We start from the raw sequence: 21,756 nt of genomic DNA on the forward strand, positions 1-21,756 counted from the left end.
ATAAGTCACTCATAAAAAGATTTATGTAGGATTTCCAGTTTTTGAAATCTCGTTTATTTGTGCTCAACAAACAGAAGACGCGTGGGACTTTACAGAGCATGTACAAAAGCATAAATACCTACACTATCTTGCAAAAATAAATAAGTTGGACAATTTTTAAGCTTATTTCTGTTGTGAAACTGTAATAAAGGTGAAACTGTAATAAAGGTAATCATTCAACCCCAACAAATCTTATTAAGATTGTATTATCTTTGAATGATTGTGTATTTGGTCTTTATATTTCAATAATGCAGATGTTACAAGACTATATTAAACTTTGGTTCATTTTATTTGGGATATATTTTTAGAGCCCAATTATTTTTACATGGTAGAAATAATTCTTTGCAAAGCTTCAACACAAACTGCCCTGAACCAGCACAGTCATAAACCATACTGGGAATAACTTCAAAAGACTTTTTTTTATATTGAGCAGAAAATATTCCTAGGCCAATATTTACAAGTCTTCCACCAATTGCAACAGAAATTACACAGGACTTTGGCTGGTGACATTTTTCTGCTTAGAGGGTTTTTGTTTATCAACTTCAAAAAATATGGGCTCTAGTATTTTCTTCTTTCTCCAATGTCAGCCTTGCTGTATGGGATACACTTTAGTATTTGGCCTGTATTATAGTTATCAGTGGTAAATTAAACAATTTCTCACTAAATTTGGTCTTCAAACAACCTTAGGAAATGTCTGCGCCTTTACTTTTCTCACAAACTGTTTAAATTTTCATACAAAAATAATGCAAAGCAATTAAATATGCAAATTCCAATACACTTTAAAACGAGCGATTGGACAAAAACACAGATATCAATATATACATGTTAAACTGGACGTTTTGTTCCCAACTCCTGAACATGAATACAACTTAACACCAAGGAATACACATTATGATTAATGTTTGTTTTTGACTAAGGAGGGTAATGTCATAATTGTGATATTATCTTAGGGAGAACTAGCTCATTAAAGGTGCTTAACAAGTGAGCTTAACAGAGTTGGAAATACTTCCAAGAACCAAGTTAGTAATACATGTGTCTTTTCATTTCATAACATCAAAATATTCTTCCAAGTTGAAACCCTTTATAATTGAAGTTCTTATCACTCAGTGAATTCTATAAAAGTTTTGTAGGGTAAAGTGTTTGTGGTAGGCCTTTTGAACTATTTAAGAACAAAAGATATTGGGCCCTTAAAAAGCAACGGTGAAATCGCCTCGAGGGTTATTCTGAGACCAGATTTAACAAGAATTTAAACTTCACAAATACAAATACGAAAGCTGGTACAACTTTAACGACATGCATGGAGACAACTTGCTCCATTGTTAAACTATGTTATCTTGCTATACACACATCGTCTCATCTCATCTCATAAAGCTACCAAGTCCAAAACTCTCGCCAAGCAACATGCTTGGCAGGAATAAGTCGGAGACCAGTCACGATTTCGTATACACCAGATTGAGCTGTAACTGGTAATCTGTTTCCATATTGCAAAACTCCTTAGCAATATCATCAGCTTAGTAGCTCTTAGAAAACAGACGCTTGCTTTTAAAGTGTTAGACTTATTGTCTTTAGTTAATAGTAATTTAAGTTTTAACAAAAATACTCTGAACACACTACTATCATTGCAGCATTCACATCCATATAATACAAAAACAGTTTACATTAAAGCCGAGAGGTTCGTCTAAAGATATGGTACAGCACCAGTGAAAACAAATCAAATTCTCTATTTCTGAAAACAAATAATAGTTTGAGTTGTTGAATTCTGCCAGTGAAAAACATGTCAAATTGACGTATTATTATTCACATGATAGAAAGGGTTTTATAGAGTAGAGTTGCTAAGCTACATTTCTAGATTCAGACCAGGATAGAAAGGGTTTTACAGAGAAGAGCTGCTAAGCTACATTTCTAGATTCAGACCAGGATAGAAAGGGTTTTATAGAGAAGAGCTGCTAATCTACATTTCTAGATTCAGACCAGGATAGAAAGGGTTTTACAGAGAAGAGCTGCTAATCTACATTTCTAGATTCAGACCAGGATAGAAAGGGTTTTATAGAGAAGAGCTGCTAATCTACATTTCTAGATTCAGACCAGGATAGAAAGGGTTTTACAGAGAAGAGCTGCTAATCTACATTTCTAGATTCAGACCAGGATAGAAAGGGTTTTTATAGAGAAGAGCTGCTAATCTACATTTCTAGATTCAGACCAGGATAGAAAGGGTTTTACAGAGAAGAGCTGCTAATCTACATTTCTAGATTCAGACCAGGATAGAAAGGGTTTTATAGAGAAGAGCTGCTAATCTACATTTCTAGATTCAGACCAGGATAGAAAGGGTTTTACAGAGAAGAGCTGCTAATCTACATTTCTAGATTCAGACCAGGATAGAAAGGGTTTTACAGAGAAGAGCTGCTAATCTACATTTCTAGATTCAGACCAGGATAGAAAGGGTTTTACAGAGAAGAGCTGCTAAGCTACATTTCTAGATTCAGACCAGGATAGAAAGGGTTTTACAGAGAAGAGCTGCTAATCTACATTTCTAGATTCAGACCAGAGCCAAATTTCATAGAGCTGCTAAAGCAGAAAATATTGCTTAATAATTTTCTGGTAAGCATATATCTGTTATGCTTAGCCATTTTTTGTGGTTAGGCAGCAGCTCTATGAAATTGGGCCTGTGAGTAGCAGCTAATAGTACCAATGTTGTACCTTATCTTGATTCAAAGAGTGTAAGCGGACAACCAGCAGCAGCACTTAGTTAACCTAACCTAACCACCACCACCACCACCCTATAGAGCTGTCAAAAGTTTGTGAAACAGTGCGTGAGACGTTTGAGCAAATCAAAAAGGTGGGTTTCAAAAATAATGGTGGGTTTTAAAAAACACATCGCATAAAAGATGGATTCCAACATTTATATCAACTTCGTTAGATCCTATGGTCTGTGATCGTACCAACAAAAACATTAATTTGAGCGTTCAAGATAATGTGAGGAACACAATGCATAAAATTCTACCAACCAAAACTTGTTTGATTGTTCACAGAAGCGTATAGATTCAGAGGTTTGGTCATTGAGTCAACAATTTAACTTGGAATAATGACATACTAGTAAGCTCTTAGTCAGAAGCAATCATTGTTGTTACACAGTAAATACTTCTGAACATAAATAACAACAAATTGTACGCAAACAAAAGATGTCTTTTGAACAAAAGTTTTTTTTAATTTCCTGCCTTGCCTATTTCCTTCAACTTTGCAGAAGCTTCAGGCTTGTACAAGGTAAAATGACATGGGGTGTCTCAACAATGTCTTGAGTCATCAAAATATCCCTAAACTTTCTTCTTCATCTTGTAAATGTTGTCTTCTTGCTCTAGATAGAATCTCATGAAGTGAATCTTCATCAGGCACAGACATTTTTGGGTCAAAGTGAAGTGGAAGAAGAAGCCGCATGCTTAGATGAATTTCTGTGCTCCTGAAATTGAAGAATAAATTTGAAATGTGAAGTTAACAATAAAAAGTTGATACAAAATGGTAAGGGTACAAACCTGTTTAGTTTTCTTTTCATGAAATTGTCAATTTATAGAAATTTTACTTGGATCTGATTTCGTATGCTCTACAAAGGAAACTTAAAGATGACAGTAGTCATGGTAACTTACATCTCTGCTTTGTGTCTTTCCCTTTGACTTGTGATGATGACGATGATGACCCTGAGCAAAGAGAAATTAAGTTTTAATTATTTTCATCAATTGATTGAAAAAAACTAATACAACAGCCGAGACAAAATGCTTTCATGCCAAACCCCGCACTGCCACAACATGCCAATAAACATCCAAACTGGTTTTATTCGTTCATCAGTAAATGAGAATATTAAGAGCTTTTATAATTTAGGCCTACAACGAAAGGTAAGTATTTATTATCATATACATACAGTATGAATCAAATATCATATCCAATTAATATCTCGGCCTATGCTTTAGTTACTTCCACTTTAAATACTAGTTTACTATTTCCAACAAGTGCCAGATTTACATAGTTTACATGTTTTAACTCCTTTGTTTATCCATCCTCAACCTGAAGTGTTATAATATTTTACCCTTCTATGTTGGTGGTAATGGATTGGTAGTAAATAGGAACAACATGTTTACATGAATGAAAGGGAATCAGATAAACCTGGGTACATGGGTGTTTTGGAAAGGTAGATATTTACATATCAAAGCAAAAGAAAAAAAGAAAATTAACAAAGGTACAGCAGACCAATTAGCATAAACAGAAGACACAAAATGACGAATACATTAGATTTGTTAATCTCTAACTAGGGGAACAATAGTTGTTCTTGTATCAGAGATGAAGAAAGTTTTGACATCCCAAATGTTTTCACTAGGAGTGAGTATTGGTTACCATGTGTGCATGAATAATTCAAATGGGTGCAATTATGCAAATACAGACATATTATAAAAGTGCATAATCATGATAAATTTTAAAATGTGTTTATATATAAAAAAAAAACTGCTGAATTTCAAAAGGGTTTAAAAAAACCAAAAACCAAATGGGTATATTTGTTGGTGAATCAAACAAAATTTATCAAACATAGCTACAGCCCAAACGGTTACATCCCAAATAGGTACACCTTAATAGGTTCAATATCCTAAATGGATATACCTTGGAACAAAACCTTCCATTAAAAAACACTTTCTTTGGGGGAAACTTACTTTGTGCTTTTCTCGTGAGGACTTATGAGGGGCATCAGGTAGTAAGCCCATTATATCCTTGCTCACCACAACTGAACACAAAGTAGGGGAACGGCAATTAGGAAAAGGGGCCAAAACAAAAACAAAAAAAGGGTCAATGTCACTGCACTTTTGAGAAAGCGGTAGTTAGGAAAAATCATCAACACAGTTGTCATTTGATACTGTAAAATATTATCCAGACAGAAATGAAGCTTTCAGGAGTGATGTCAGAGAAATCAAAATTTCTTTGAAAAAGATCCGTATTTGACAAACATTTTGAAATGTTTCTTTTCATTTTTGAAAAATACAACAGAAACAACCAAGCTCTGTATGGATCTAGCTCACAACTATCATGTCATGTACGACCAGTAATACTTTACTTTGATTATTTTGTGTGACATTTTTAATGCTGTTTTGAAACGTTGTCCCTTTTTTTATTACTTTTTCAAGAGTACAGTGAATAAGTGGAGCAGTTTACGACAGAAATTTAAATAAGAAATGACATTAGAAACCAACACAAAAGAAGTGCAAATGGATGACAAAAGAAATCAAAATCAGATTGGAAAACACAAACACTAGGCTGGATTGAAGCACACACAATACAGTAAACAAGATCTTTATTGACTTTACAAGGGGGATAAAATAAGGAGAACACAAATCCAACGTTTGTACATGAAATGGAGTGCAAAACTGTAGCAATGTCATAGGACCATGCACTTTAAGGATATACATTATGACAAAGATAATTGGAAGCACTGCACACAAATTCACACCAAAATCATTCAAGTAAAATCTACTGCCAATCAAACAATCATCTTAAATTGATGGAACTTTTGCAAGACCAAGGCAAACCATGACAATGAATAGATTGTTTCAGGAACGCTTTCAGTGAAATCAACAGGGATTACATCGTGCTTCAATGTTCAAGGCACTTGGAAGGGCCATCTTCCATCTCCCCTAGTAACTTCCTCACCTGCCTTACTCTCAATCTACCCCACCCCACCCATGACCCCCTTCCCACTTGGAAGGGCCATCTTCCACCTCCCCTAGTAACTCCCTCACCTGCCCTACTCTCAGTCTACCCCACCCCACCCATGATCCCCTTCCCTCTTCAACCCTCCCCTTCCACCTCCCCCTTATAACTCCCTGCCATGCCCTTATATTTACCCTCGCCCTACCCATGACCCTTTCCCAATTCTAACAGCCCCTTTTACACGACACAACAACTCCCTACCCCTGACCCCATTACTCCCCCACTAGTTTCATAGAAACTCCCCTACCTGAATTTGAGATGGCGCTTGAGGCATTGCTAAGCATTGTAGTGTAGTAGTTACTTCCAGAGGGTTGAGTAGTTGAGGTACTAGGCAAACCCTTCAAGACGACTGTGTGAGCTGTTGGGTCTGGTAGGACTTGCACATTACCTTGTGGTATGGTTTGAATCGCTGAAACAGTTACACACAGGAACAGTAGTTGTTTAGTTCCATTATTCCAGCTATATCAAAGCTTCATTTTTGAATGGCCTTGATTTTATAGAAAGGTTTGTGATGTTACACCATGTAATGACTATCTCTAATGAGTTGGGGTGGTTCTGAAAAGAACCGTTGGTTTCAACTCTTGATTTTAAATTGTACTCTGGAAACAACTCGAGTGCTTTAGGGTACACCATATCAATGTTTGTTAATTTGTATAACAAGAAGACGAGCTGAGTACATGTATACTGTTTGAAACATCAAGACCAAACCGGCTCTTTTCAGAACCAACACTTCCTCAAAAGAGATCTTTACACAGGGTTGTACCCGAAAAGTCTACTATTCATATTTATATTTATAGTTTCTCTTAATTTGTATAAATCTTTTTGTAGGGTGGGGGAGGATTGGTGGAGGATGGTCGTATTAGGAAGTATTACTAAAAAAGGCTGTTGGGCTTTTCTCAAGGACATGAAGGTAATAGGATAATTGATAACTTGGCCATTGTAAAACCAAGTCTACAAACATCTCATAACTTACTTATTGGATTCTTAGCTATCTTCGCTGCGGGACTTCTTAACTTTAGAATGATTGCACGAGTATAAATCACTTGCGCACCATGACAATGTGGATGTAACAAAATGGCTGTAATTAGAACCAAACTTAATAAAGACTGCTGACCAGAGCAAAAATTTACTTTAAATTCCAGTTGCTTAGCAACCTACAAGCAGAGCATCAGGAATAAGAACTGTGTCACAAATCTGGACTGATAACCTTGTCATGCTTAGCATAATTTTCATTTTATGTGCTCAATAGCTTTTATGAAATTTGGCTTTCAACGCTTATTAACGTCAATGAAAAGGGTTGCTTACTCTGTCCATAATGATTCTGCTGCAAGCCTGTGAACTGAGCCGGGCCGTGGTGAATGATTGGCCGCCTGGCTTGTTGGTTCCCACCACTCTTTGTGCTATAACTGGTAAATGGATTACCAGCCGAAGATGAAGATGACGCGGCTGGAGGCTTGCTCACCCCCTGGGATAGAGGTTGAGCAATCTGAACAGACAAAGGGACAGACCAGAAAAGAAAAAGCCAGATCAACATCGGTCTTTGGTTTGGTCGTGCCGTCAACTGCGCGCTATTTATTCAGTTTTCAGTGTACAGTTGGTGTTGTTATTATTTTAAGAGTGATAAGACTTTATAGACCATTGGCAACTAACTGTCTTTGTAATCAGAAACGTTGTTCCTACGCTGCAACCCAAAAGGTATACAGTGCTTCAACTTTGTATATTTTTAATCCATTAGGTTGTTGTTGTTGCCAGTGGTGTATACTGCCTCAATAAATACATTTAAAGTGCCAACAATGTGTTACTCATTATATGAAATATTATGTTATTATAAGTTGCAGAATAAAAACTACTGTAGTGTTTTAGTTTTACAAAATGATGTCATAGTATTTCTGGAAAACCAAAGTTAAAAATGGTGTTTGTTGCCCTGAGCAGGCAAGAAGGTTTTGTGATAAGTGAGTTTCTTGTTATTAATGTAGTAGTTGACCTGGCTGGTTAGTAAATGAGTCACATCTTTAGAAACATTGCAAATACTTGTTTACCATCACTCCTCACGACGTTTAATACAGTCATTTATCATCACATCAATTGATTCTGGTCAACGTGTCGACGATTACAAATCAAGGGAAACAGCTGTCAATAAATCGTGCATTTACTAGTACTACATAAACCCTACAGTTATCTTACAAATAGTGATAAATACTAGAATTTATACTCCAAAATAAGACACCAAGTTTACTCTTGGGTATCGTATCACCCTGTGATTTCAATTAACTCATTCCAGGAATTAGTCCACTGGCATGCTGGCAAGTTTAACAACCTGCACCAAAAAGGCAGGCAGTTTTATTTTAAATACCATTTAATTGCCTCAACTCAAAAGATTAAGTTCATTTAAACATTGGCACTTTCTTGTTTATACATACAGCTTTACGACAATTATCTACTGTTTACCCAAATATAAATAAAAATAATTCTAGAGAAATAATAATAACACAATACATCTACATGTAGATTCAGATCATCTCTGAATAATCAAAAACTAAGACCACTAGTAGCCGGGCTTAAATAGTTAAAATTTTAAATCAAGGTTTTTCTACATTGTCAACAAAAGATTTTCTCACGATTTCATCAATCATTTTTATAATCCAAATTTTGTTAAAACTTGTTTTAAACTTCAATATTTATTGGAGAATACTGCTCGACAACTCTCCAAAGAATCAATAATTTTTAATTAAGATCAATTTAGATTACACCCCCCCCCCCTATAAAAAAAACCACAAATAAATAAATTTAAAAAAGAAAATCACAAATAAATAAGATAAAAACGCAAACATTCACCTTAGAAAAATCTTTACAGTTGTATTATTAATACTGGAGCTAAGCCCGTTTTACGTCAAAATGAAAAACAAAAACATTGAAGTCACCTGTTTGACCTGGGGTCAATGCTTTCACCATTTTGACCTGGGGTCATTGATTAAACAGAGCTCTGCTCGGCAGAGTAACTTGCTAGGCATGTTTTCAGTAACTGACATTTTGAGTTAAGAGTTTGAATTTGTAAAAAAAAAAAAGGTAAAAGAACAGAAGACTAGAACTCCCTTTAGTCATTCCTACTACCCTATTGAGTTTAATGAACTCCTCCAAAGCACCATTCTGCAATTGTCAACTGGTTTGGATAACAACAATGCTGGCTAGCTGGGTGGTGTCACAAACAAAAGATTGTTCAAAGACTGCTTTGTTATTAAAAGTATAAAATATCTAAGACAAAAACTCTGCAACTCTGGAAATCACAGACCAAATGGTCAGCTAAGATCTGAAAACAAGTTGTTCAAATCTGCTGATATTTAGAAGCTGAGTTGACAAGACTCCCATATACCCCTCTGGCTGACTGTCTTACCATGAAGGAAGGAAATCATCTTAAATAGACTGACTAGAAGCAAATCAACCAAGTATGATTAACTCCCATCAGTAACCGCTGACTAAAGACTTATTGGTTATCAATCACTATGGCCAAATTGCATAGCTCTGCTTACCGTAAACAAACAATCTGCGCTTAGGGAAGCAGCAAATTCTGAGCTTAAGTCAAGCTTTCATGTTACTAGGCATTCTTCTCTTACACAGCTAGTGCAGAAATTTGGCGCTTGCACAGTAAGCGAAGAATGGTAAAAGTAAGCGCAGAATTGGGAAATAAGCAGAGCCATGAAATTTGGCCCTGATGCTAAATATGAAATTAGAACGTTATTGACCATAAGTTATTGAATCCATTCAACTCAAGCAACCATCACCCAGAAACAACAGGAAAGATTTGGTGGTAGTAGGTTTAGGTTATAAAGGGTGTGAAATATTAGCAATGTATCAAAGGAATTCAAATTGGTCACATTTACATGGGATAAACCCAGTTTAAATGATAATCCAATAAAGCAAGTATCAATCTGTGTATACATGTACTTCATACTGTTGTCTCATTCTACTGAGTAACGGTCAGGGCTTATTGGATAGCAACAGCCGCAGCCACAGTTGCCATTTCATTTACATGTACTTCATGCTGTTGCCTCATTCTACTGAGTAACGGTCAGGGCTTATTGCATAGCAACAAACATAGCAACAGACGCAGCCACAGTTGCCATTTCATTTACATGTACTTCATACTGTTGTCTCATTCTACTGAGTAACGGTCAGGGCTTATTGGATAGCAACAAACATAGTAACAGCCGCAGCCACAGTTGCCATTTCATTTACATGTACTTCATACTGTTGTCTCATTCTACTGAGTAACGGTCAGGGCTTATTGGATAGCAACAAACATAGTAACAGCCGCAGCCACAGTTGCCATTTCATTTACATGTACTTCATACTGTTGTCTCATTCTACTGAGTAACGGTCAGGGCTTATTGGATAGCAACAAACATAGTAACAGCCGCAGCCACAGTTGCCATTTCAAACAATGCCTCAGGCTAAAGTAGTCAGATCCCTCTTTTTGCATAATGATAATTAGTAGCAAAGATTTCTTGTGCATACAGGGTACAAGACAAAGTGGCATCTACCTGAAGCCAATCTACAAATCTCAAGGACTACACTAACCTGTGATGAACAAATCCAAATAACCTTGCCTCCCATGAACATTTAACACCATTTAAAATCCCACTCATGAAAAAAGGAAGTGCTATCATTGTCATAAAACCAAACAACAAATACTAGAGACACCCTAAAACACACAATCTGATTTATTGTTTTAAATACCCGTTGGATAGACCCCTTGCATTAACCGCCATCTTTGATGAAACATACACGTATTGAAGGCCATCATTAGCTAAGAGTTGGGCGCAGCATGTACACTTTTTCTATTATTTGACATCGAAGATGGTGGTCAATGACATCTATTAACCGCCATCTTTGATGAAACATGCACGTATTGAAGGCCATCATTAGCTGAGAGTTGTGCGCAGCGTGTACATTGTTCCATTATTTGACATCAAAGATGGTGGTCAATGACATCTATTAACCAGGTTCATGTTTTTATTTGGACATCTTTTTTACCTGTTGTGGAGGTTGTGAGGAGTGACCCTGTGTGGACTGTCCATCTCGGTTGGCAAGACGACTCAAGATGCTACGTTCAGACATCTGAAGACGAGCAACGACGGGAGGGATACGAGATAGAGTAGCTGGTAGACGTGCCACGTCAGATTTCATATCACTCAGGAGTTCCTCCAGTTGATTCAATACTGTTATGGAGATAGGAAAATAGAATATCAGAGACGAAAAATGTAGCAGAAAATATCAAACCCAAAATTCCAGGAGTAACTACTCTAGATTCAAGTTCAATCTCTCACCAAGAATGTGGAACCATTGAGAGGGCATTCCCCCCTCATATTTCTTACTTAGATATTTCAATATTACATAATATCAAACATCGCAGCATAACAGCTGAATGACAATAAGATAACAGGACACCAATCTAATAGATATTAAATTTTGAAAAAGATATTCATTTTGGTTTAACCTATATACACCGATGTCGATGTGTGTTATAGCACTGTATAATCGGGACAAAACTCACTGCCATCAAAGATTCGTATCATTCAAATTCCAACCTAAATGTGTCCACTTGATGTCATATACATCCCTAAGCAGATTTTCAGATGCTGGTTAACTTGACTCTGTGGATCTTTTTTCTAAATTTTCAAGACATGAACAATATGTACTGAGAACTAAAAATTTAAATACATTGTAGGACTGAACACAACAAGCCTGAGTATAACAGTCAAAATCTATCATATATCAGTGAGTGATCCTGACAATACAAAATCTATAACGGCACAAATAGTACAACAGGAATAAATACCTCATCAAATTTGAAAAGTTATATAGAAAATATCAATTAATATTTAAAATATACTCAGAAAGTAAATCATTAAATTTTAACTAAATTGCACATTGTGACAATGATATTCTCAACAACAATTTTTTTCTCAGAAGTTCTGAAAAACTGTGAAAAAATTATGATCTAGTAATACTTGTGGAAAGTGGTTACACCAATCTCATCAATCTAAAATTATGTAACAATTAACTGGGTCCAATTTCATAGAGCTGCTTAATCACCAAAAATAGCTAAGCATAACAAAATAATGCTTACCAGAATAAAGCAACCAGCAAAATGTCACATGCATCATCTTTAACTGGTATCCTGCTAATCTTTGCTAAGCAGGTAATTATTTAAGCAGCTTTATGAAAATTGTTCCCTAATATAGAACTATGTCTGACCTTTATGCAAGACAGCATTAGCTGGTTTATTACCAGCAAGTGACTCCTTAGATAGGTGTTGATGGCTTTCTGCAAGACATTCTACTTCAGCAAAGCGAGCATTGAGTGCCATCGCTGGATGATTGGGGTCCTGGGTTAGATTGAGGTAGGCTGCACGACGGAGTTGCTCTTCAATTACTAAGCCTTGCTCCAGAAGCTGTAAAATAAATAAACATAAAAAAAAAGAATCACAATCAACATCTCCTTAATAGGAGAAGAACCTGCAGTGACATTTTATATTAGGCAAGGAAATCACACACTTCTAGAAAAGTAAAGGTCATCACATGGAATTTCTAAAGACCAGGGTGCTCAACCAGGAATTATTGTACAAATCAAAGTTTATGGGGAGCCTGGTAGATTTATGGGGAGACTGGTAGATGCAAGGACAAAGGCAAGAACAAAAAAATTCTCCCACAAAGATGCATTTTTTTCAAGAATGCCCGTGAAGAGCCTTGTTTGCTAAAAGGTTTTAGTGCTGTCAAAAATGTTGAAGAGAATATGATGCCATTTTGAACGAGTCTTGATTTCCAACATCTTGGTGACAAGAGATGCCTTTGAATGTGAAGGTCACACGGTGCAGTAACTTCAGGTGTTAAAGAGAAGGTCAAGCTGGTGTTTAAGATGAGGTCAAACTGGTGTTGGCAGGCAATTTAGTCAATGATTCCAGGATTCGATTTCACAAAGCAATCAATTCATCTCAAGACAAATTGTCAGTATCACCATAGTGATTTGTATTGTGACATCACACTTTACTTAGCAACTCCGAATTGATTGGCAGTTAAGATCAATCTCGACCCCAGGGGACTCTGGAAAGTGAAATCTCCACTGACCTTGAACCTTCTAGCAAGGAACTTATTCTTGATTTCGAGGTAGTTTCCTTTGCCCAGATCCACCTTGAAGGGCTCATTGATTATTGCGTAACATAGATCATTCTGAATGTCCTGCCACCTTCCATAGCCATGTCTAGTCAGGATAATGGTTAAGGATAACAACTTGCTTTGTAATTGCATGTTATATGATATTCAACCCTGTCTGAAACTAAAAAGCACAAGAAAATAATCCCAATTGTGATTAAAAAGGATACTTGACAATGCCACTGAGTAGCCAGAAGTCATGTTTACGATGCCATATTTCAGACGCTCTCTCCCCAACACTCTTGGCTGCTCGTTCCTCATTCAACCACAGAGTATGAAGCTCAGTGAAACCTCCATCTGCAATGTTAAACACAAACAGACGCTTCTCTTTCTTCTCTATCTTCTTCAGCTCTTCCTTCTTATCAGATTTCTTTGTCTCATCTTTGACTTCCGTCACTTCCTCGACATCGTTATCTTCCTCTTTCTCAGTTTTACTGTCTTTCTTAACATCCGGGGCCTCTTTAGTGTCCTCTTTAGTGTCCTCTTTAGTGTCCACTTTAGTGTCTTTGGCCACAGCATCCTTTTCTTTCTCATCCTCGATGTCATCTTTTGTTTCTTCACTTATTTCCTTCTTGTCTGTTTCTAAACTCTTTTCCTGCTTCTCTGTGTCTTCTTTTACCTCTTCAGCGTCTTTCTTTTCTTCATCCTCATCTTTAGAGACAACTTTCTCCTTGTCTTCTTTTGTTTCCTCCACGTTCAGTTTCTCATCCTCTTTGATATTCTCCTCGGGTTCTCCTTCCTTCTCTCCGTCCTCTTTTTCCTCCGATGATATCTCTGCAAGTTTCTCTGCTGGTTTCTCTGTGACCTTTTCTTCTTGTTTTTCCGTGGCATCATCTTGGTTTGTCTCCATCTTCTCCTCATCTTTGTTCTTTGCATCTTCATCTTCCTTGGGTTCTGTACGGACAGACAATGTATCCAATGTGATCAAAAGCAAAACTCAGAGTAAGTTATAATGAGCCATACTGTTGTAAGGCTGGCTATTTTAAATATACAGTCATATATATCTTGGACAAAGATTGTATCTGGTCAATAAATAATTGAGATTTCCATCATGGATTAGAATAGAAACTCTAAAAACAAAAATAAAAAATATGATCAGAAGTTTACTGTATGTCTGCCTTGGTGGCTTCATATCCATTAAGTATAAGATAAGAGCTGTACTATTACAGACAAAGCACCCCCCCCAAAAAAAAAGGAGGCCCATTTTAATTGGACAAACGGCCGTTTAAGACAATGCGACCACTCCATTGTTTTCAGAGTAAGTCATTTTAAGGAAACTTTCATCTCTTTAGTTCATGGTGATATCATAGGTTTCTAATGAAAACAAAAACCCCAAACCACCACCAAAAACTCATATTCAACCAACCGTTTTCCTCTATGTCTAGCTTCTTATCTGTCGCCTCCTTCTCCAATACAACTTCTTCTTCTTCTTCTTTGTCAGTTTTCTTATCTCCATCCTCTTCTTTCTTATCAACCTCCATCGGTTCATCAACCTCCTTCTCTGCATCCTTCTCTGATTCCTTCTCAACATCCTTGTCAACTTCCTTATCAGTCTTCTTCTCCTGGTAGAAAAATCAAAATAATCTTAAGTTCCAGATTTTCTCAGTTTTTAAATTAGGGTTTCTACTTCTATAAAATCATTACATGGTGACAATAATATAAGTGCAACACATTTTCAGAGTTGACAAAAACATCTACAAAGAAAAGAAAAATATTTGTAATTGTAAATACTTTGGATAAAATATTACAAATTTTAACATGAATATTCTAACTGTAAGCAATACATTACTCACTAAATAGTTTCTAATAATTAGAAATAAAATGTATTAATACCGCATTAAGATACTAATCCCAGATTACAACTTAACAAGTTATAACACAAAGATGTATTAGAGACAATGAATACAAGAGCAGCTGTTATAATAGATATAAAACACTTTCACTAATGAGGAACAGCTCAACAATTGAGAAAAATCAGACTCAATCTATAAGCAGACAAATGGCTGGTAACACGCACAACTTTATAAAAACACATGACACAATACAAAGACAAGCAGGAAAAGTTATAAATCAAGAAAATTCAACAACCATGAATTGATTAAAAACTTGTCAGCAGATAAAATGCAAGACATTGACAACTATAAGAAACCACACTCGAAACTAAGTAATAAACACACCAGTAATTACTTGAAACACAAGACAAACTGTATAAAATGTTAAAATATATAGCACAAATTCAATGACAACTTCAATGACAAAGTGATTAAAAAAAGCACAAGTTACACATCAATAAATACAACAAACACTCAGTAGAATCTTAGAACCCCTCAGTAGAAAAAACACCTACCTCTTCCTCTGGTTTTGTTTTAGCCTCATCCTCAGCAGCTGTTACCTTCTTAGTCTCAGTAGTTCCTGCATCTTTATCATTTACCTCAACGACACCCTCCGAGTCTTCTTGCTTAGAGTCTACTGTAGTAGCTGGAGATGCGGCAGTACCTGGTGTGGGAACCGGGGAATCAGTGCTGCCTGGGGTTGGTGCTGGAGAAGCTGTACGAGACGACTTACGAGAATCGGATTTAAAGTTGTCCATGACGGTTGAAGGGTTAGGAACGAGCTCAGGAACACTGATGCTTCCGTTGATTGGCTCAAATTCAAGCACCTAGAATCATGAAATAATGAAGACTTTACATATCTAGTAAGTGGGAAATCAATTAATCAAGTTTGAATTTAGTATGAAAGGGGCCAAAAAACATTATTGTGCGACATGGAAAAGAGGCAAGCATGGGTTTTTTTTTCTTGCAACAAAGATTGTATCTGGTCAATACATAATTGAGATTTCCATAATAGATTAGAATAGAAACTAAAAAAAAAAAAAAAAAAAAAAATATGATCAGAAGTTTACTGTATGTCTGCTTTTGTGGCTCCATATCCATTAGGTACAGGATAAGAGCTGTACTATTACAGACAAAAACAAACGCATATCCCCCCCCCTCCCCCCTCCCCGATTTGAAGGAGCCAAGTTTACCTTTTTGCGTATGAGACTCATTACTCCGATACGAGTCAGTACGTGTTGTCTTGACAACCCCTCTCTTGGTACTCCATCAGCAAATGTATCAGCCCCATCAGATCCCGGCTCACAAAGATGCCGCATGAAGAGAGCAACATACGCCCTGATTTAACAAAAATAAATATCATCTTTACATGATCCAATCAATGATAATAACAACTCATTTTAAAAAGAATACTTTACAATAAAGTATCAATGCACTTTACAATAGTGCCCTGATCACTGAGCCAACCGTTCATGTACTCTATCTAAACTCCCTGGGGAGTATACAGCTCTGAGCTACTCTTACTCTCACAGGTACCCATTTATACCCCTGGGTGAAGAGAAGCAATTATAGTGAAGCAAGTGTCATCACAGGAACTCATACTTGAATTAGACCTGCTTAACCGATCGGCCAATACATGACACAACATTCTGATAAACATATCTACGAGACGTGTACTTACTTGAAATGCTTTTCAGGTTTACCGCGTAGATCTCGAACCAACCACTGGGAATTGTAAGGATCTTGAGGAGGCATTCCCCATCGCATTATGGCATTCAAGAATGCCTTACGCTGTCGAGTGTTGAAACCTAAAACCTACAAAACAACAAGATTTTAAATTTAAATCCAACTGTTTACATCTTAATCGTTTCTGAAGTGTTGTTAGGGATACCTCCCCTTGGCTTGAATAAGCAAAGCACTGAGATTCATCTTAAGATGATAAGCACTCAGATTCATCTTAAGATGAGTTGTTGGTATTATCATAGTGGTTTGCCTGTGGACATCACCCTTGACGTTACAGTTTGAAATTGATTGAAACTTAAGATCAATCTTAGCTCTTTGTGAAATCGAGCCTTGGAGCTCTTCATGATGGGACACAATCCAACTTGTGATGATTTTCAAGTGTTTGGTCACTGCGTAACTGAGCTTTTCATGATGGAAAGTCAACTTAAATAGTGATCAAGGATTACTGTATGTCTGAATACATGGCGTATCACCCATTACACTAGATGATAGCTGTGCGAGAACAGACAAATAATTGCTAGCCCAACTTTCCTATAGCCTTGGGTTTGAATCCAACCCGAGTATTATATTTTTCAAAGGACTCTGGAAAGTAGAGAGTATACAGTAACTGCTCATCACATTATCAATGTAAAACAAAACAAATATCCCACATCTAGAGTTCGATGAAAATGTCTTACCTCGATTGCACCAGCAACTCTTGCAAGGAGAGGAGGCAGCTTGTCTCTGTCTCTACGTCTTGGACGTACTAAGATGATGAGAAGAAACAAATCAAAGTGGTACAGGTCAAACTCAAGTCAACATTGTATCATTTTCTTCTACTACAATTACAATAAGGTATGTATGTATAAGACTTGCCGCAAGGAAGTGATTAAGAAGAATATCTTTAATTTTGCTTCACTTTTCTGTCAAATCCTGAATCAATGTAAAGTGTTCTAAAAATTAGTACAGAAACAAAGACAGATATATTTGGTTAGCGTTTCCCGAGTATGACTCAAGACATGTAAACAATAACAAAAATCAGAAGAAAAAAAGGGGAAAAAAGGATTGTGTGAAACTCACATTCTGACTTCTCATCAAAGTCTTCATCATCTTCTTCGTTGTCTGAGTGTGAGTAATCGCTGTAGTTGTCACTCAACTTGTTATCCCAACCTAAACAAAAACAAAATACTCAAGCATTTTATATCATTGAAATGAAGGAATTGTTGCCAACTAAAACATCAGAATGGAACCAATAACAATCATATCAAATATGAATCTTTTTTCTGAGATTTTGGGAACGATCTCTACCATGTCTACTTTTAAAACAGTTTCCCTAAACCGCTGTCTAACATTTTGGGACCAATCTCTAAAGCCTGTTTCACTAAATCGTTGTCTAACATTTTGGGGTAAGATTGTTGGATTGTGTCTAATATTTTACTATTGTACATACCCTTTCCTCTCATTCCACTTGAGTCATCCTGTCCAGCATCATTATAATTGACTTGCTTGCGGACACGTTTGCCTTTGCCCAAGGTACGAGCAAGATCTTCCTGTTGCTGTTCATAGTGGTGTCGAAGAAGCTTCTCCCAGTAGGCAGGGTCGGAAGGCTCCAATTCCTGCTTAATGACTTCCGTCTCAACTTCCGGCTAGTCAGAAAAATGGGGAAATGGCGTAATTTAAGGGGTTTGCTATTCTATTAATTTTGCATAAAGGAGAAACTATTGAAAGATTTTTAACAGAATTTTCAACGATTCTTGCTAATTACGTTTAAAAAATGAGTTATTTTCAGGCAATTTTGGAAAAAAAGAACAAAACTGGGGTAAAATGGTGTGAATTCTGAATTTATTTTAAGTTCTGGATGGATTTATAATTGCAGTAAAGGAACTACTTATTTAATCAACCAGTTTGTTGTCGTCGAGGTGAATAGCTAGAACTTAAATAGAGTGAATTTATCCCCAAATCTTGTCTTATGGTTTAGAGTAAATGTCTGGCCAAGCCTTTATTAGGATACCAATATCTCTTAGTGTCCCAACCTAACTATGGCCAGTTTGTAATCTATGTCCAAACTAATATCCAAATGTAAACAGAGATGTACATTCAGATTCAAACATGAGCAGGACAATTTTTCTTAGGATGTATTTATGTCTAGCATCTTATCTCATCTTTGTTACTGTTGTATAGCATCTTATCTCAGATGCTTTAATAATATTGTCTAGCATCTTGGCTCAGATGCACGTAACGATGTACATCATCTTATCTCAGATGCATATATTGTTGTCTAGCATCTTATTTCATCTTATCTACTGTTGTCTAGCATCTTATCGCATAGCCCAGATTCTTGTCTAGCATCTTATCTTACCTCTTCCTCCTCCTCTTCTTCTTCCTTGATGACATAACTAGCCACCTTGAAGGAGTTAAGATAATCATCAGCCATGTCTTTCTGTTCAATACCCTCCTTAGTACGATCAAGTAGATCATTAACAGAACGATCGTCCCATGTGATTGTTCCCTCATTGCCATCATCTGAAGACAGAAAAGCAATAAAAACACAAATCAAAAACTCCAGTTCATCATTTCAATATACAAACAAACAGCAAGTCTGAATGAAGCAATCATAAAGTCGACTCTTGTCGAACTGCAACAAAAGCACACCACACATCACAATCTCCCATGGCTGTCCTGCAGATCTCAGCTGTAGAATGAAGCAACAGACCACTTGCATATGACATCACAAGCCCAAAACAGCGCCCTCACAAAGGTCAATGAAGACCTACCATTGGCTGAAAGAAGTGCGCAGTGTGGACACGCATGGATGTTTCCATTGTTTCACCTTAGGGATGGAGGCTAATGCAAGTGGTTTATTTTATCTACAGCTGTGGGCATTTAAAGAATAGGCTTTCGTATTAATCTTGCCATAGCCACTACTCAAGACGTTAGTTGGGACACGGTCTAAGAAAAATAGTCTGTGGCATTCTCAAATGTAAAGAGGATCCATGGTCAGGATTGCTGATGTACATTGGGAACAAGACCAAAGGTAGCGCCAGTTCTCACCTTGTTTGAGCTCATCTTTGAAGAGTTCATCCGTACCAAACTTAAGAATATCATCCAGTTCTTTCTTAGACATGGCTCCTTTGGCTGCAGATCCAAGACCTGGCCGAACCACGAGATGAGTCAACATCATCTTCTTCTTAGCAACCTGGAATAAGAAAAGCATAAGATGGTTTATCATTAAACGGTCATCTAATAGCTCTTCTAACATTCTTAAAATCAAAATGAGTGAAAACAAAGATCCAGCTGATGTCGGAGTTATCAATTTATCTAATTTATTAGATTCATAAATTCAACAAATTAAAAAGAAAAATCAACAAAATGAGACTGATTTGATTCACCCTGACCCTCCTTCCCCACTTATAAACAATACATCCCTGTGTAGCATTCTTGTATTTTTCCTATGTCACTTCACTTAACAGTTTTTCATGACTTTTGTACACAAATATCCTTGTTGAGCACCCCAGTCTTTAGAATGCAGTCCTTTATTGTACTGAAAATTGAAATTTGTTTTGGTGGTTTGTTTGCTCACCTGTGTAATTCTCTCCTCCACTGAGAACCTAGTGACGAATCGATATATCATGACTTTGTTACATTGACCGATTCGATGAGCTCGACTGAAAGCTTGGATATCATTATGAGGATTCCAATCTGAATCAAAGATGACCACGGTGTCTGCTGTGGCCAAATTAATACCCAGACCACCAGCTCTTGTGGACAGTAGAAAAACAAACTGCTCAGCTCCAGGTGCTGTTAAGACAAAGTAATCATCATAAACTCATTATTGAAACAAGCTTTGGTACCAGACGATTCTAAGACTGATTTACATTAATTGCAACATACATTAAAGGCACTGGTTGCGTTTGATAATCACTCTTATAAGAAGATGCATCGTCTTACCATTAAATCTGTCAATAGCTTCTTGACGCAGGCTACCAGTGACACCTCCATCAATTCGCTCATATTTATAACCGGTTCCCTCAAGGAAGTCTTCAAGAATGTCCAACATTTTAGTCATCTGTATCATCAGGTACAAAACAAAATCTTAGAATCATTTCGTTTTCATGTTTTTAAAGTCTATTTTTTTTTTTCATTTTATAATTTTTGCAACTAAAAAGTGTTGACTATCAGGTTTTTGGGGGGTTTAAATTGAAAGGTCTCTGTGTTAGATGTGAAAGCCAAAAATGCCTAGTAACATCGAGCGCACATTGAGTTCCTTGCTACTCTGTGAAGTATGCTTAAGCCATGCCAGAATCCCTGCTTCTTTAAGTGTTGATTCTTTGCTTAAGGTATGGTAAGCAGAACCATGAAACTGGGCCCGGTCCTTTTCTAGTCGAGTGACAAACATACCTGAGAAAAGATAAGAACTCTATGGTTGTCCTCTTTGAGTTTCTCCAGCATAGACTGCAGAAGGATGAGTTTTCCACAAGCTTTTGCCAAAGCTTTCGGCTCAAAGGCACCGTGTGCCATACGGGGAGCTTCCTGTGAATAAAGTAATAAAGGAACATTTAACAAGTTGGCCAAGGTTATATTAAGGTTTCTTTTCATGTATTCCAGTCTAAAACTAAATGTCCAATTCCAGTGAATGCAGCCACTGCACTGCATTTTGTTTACATTCACACACAGCACCTCTAGGAAGATACCTCTTTGGGCAGGCAGGTAAAAGATAACACAAAGATTGTAATGCAAAGTTCACTACAAAGGCGAGAATACAAAAAGAATCGACAGGAGCCTTGTGTCCGAGCACACAATGTACACAAAGATTGTAATGCAAAGTTTACTACAAAGGTGAGAATACAAAAAGAGTCGGCAGGAGCCTTGTGTCCGAGCACACAATGATTAATCGTTATATACAGGATTGGTAGAGCTGACAAAAATAGTCGCCTGTTTGTGTGATCAACCACACACATGACAAGTAGGGTTTGAAACTTTACATGGTGGGAGTATAACTAAGAGAGGTTTGGGGCAACACCATGTGAATAGCTCTTTTGAGTAGTGATGGTTATGAACAAAACCCGGTGGCTAAGAGAGGTTTGCGGCAACACCATGTGAATAGCTCTTTTGAGTAGTGATGGTTATGAACAAAACCCGGTGGCTAAGAGAGGTTTGCGGCAACACCATGTGAATAGCTCTTTTGAGTAGTGGAAATCTAGTCTTAATCCGTT

At 36.9% G+C, this 21,756-nt stretch overlaps 1 protein-coding gene across 3 annotated transcripts in view; it reads right to left on the reverse strand.

Moving 5' to 3' along the window:
* Positions 1–20: 20 nt before the first annotated feature.
* Positions 21–21,756, reverse strand: part of LOC139950763 (chromodomain-helicase-DNA-binding protein 4-like) — a 38,029-nt gene continuing 16,293 nt past the window's right edge. For 2 of the 3 annotated variants that reach the window (XM_071949564.1, XM_071949563.1), the window contains 21 exons: positions 20,942–21,073; positions 20,492–20,609; positions 20,124–20,341; positions 19,595–19,739; positions 18,903–19,066; positions 17,994–18,189; positions 17,624–17,713; positions 17,242–17,309; positions 16,503–16,636; positions 16,015–16,159; positions 15,337–15,648; positions 14,356–14,551; positions 13,160–13,883; positions 12,906–13,038; positions 12,037–12,232; positions 10,813–10,997; positions 7,087–7,267; positions 6,029–6,190; positions 4,731–4,801; positions 3,678–3,728; positions 21–3,493 (listed from right to left, as the gene is read on the reverse strand). In XM_071949564.1, coding sequence (XP_071805665.1) covers positions 3,443–3,493; positions 3,678–3,728; positions 4,731–4,801; positions 6,029–6,190; positions 7,087–7,267; positions 10,813–10,997; positions 12,037–12,232; positions 12,906–13,038; positions 13,160–13,883; positions 14,356–14,551; positions 15,337–15,648; positions 16,015–16,159; positions 16,503–16,636; positions 17,242–17,309; positions 17,624–17,713; positions 17,994–18,189; positions 18,903–19,066; positions 19,595–19,739; positions 20,124–20,341; positions 20,492–20,609; positions 20,942–21,073 — 3,672 coding nt within the window. In that variant the 3' untranslated portion in view covers positions 21–3,442. The remainder of the gene's footprint in view (positions 3,494–3,677; positions 3,729–4,730; positions 4,802–6,028; positions 6,191–7,086; positions 7,268–10,812; positions 10,998–12,036; positions 12,233–12,905; positions 13,039–13,159; positions 13,884–14,355; positions 14,552–15,336; positions 15,649–16,014; positions 16,160–16,502; positions 16,637–17,241; positions 17,310–17,623; positions 17,714–17,993; positions 18,190–18,902; positions 19,067–19,594; positions 19,740–20,123; positions 20,342–20,491; positions 20,610–20,941; positions 21,074–21,756) is intronic. The other variant, XM_071949565.1, reaches the window with a different exon arrangement.

This window comes from Asterias amurensis, chromosome 18, assembly GCF_032118995.1.
Source record: "Asterias amurensis chromosome 18, ASM3211899v1".
NCBI lineage: Eukaryota > Metazoa > Echinodermata > Asteroidea > Forcipulatida > Asteriidae > Asterias > Asterias amurensis.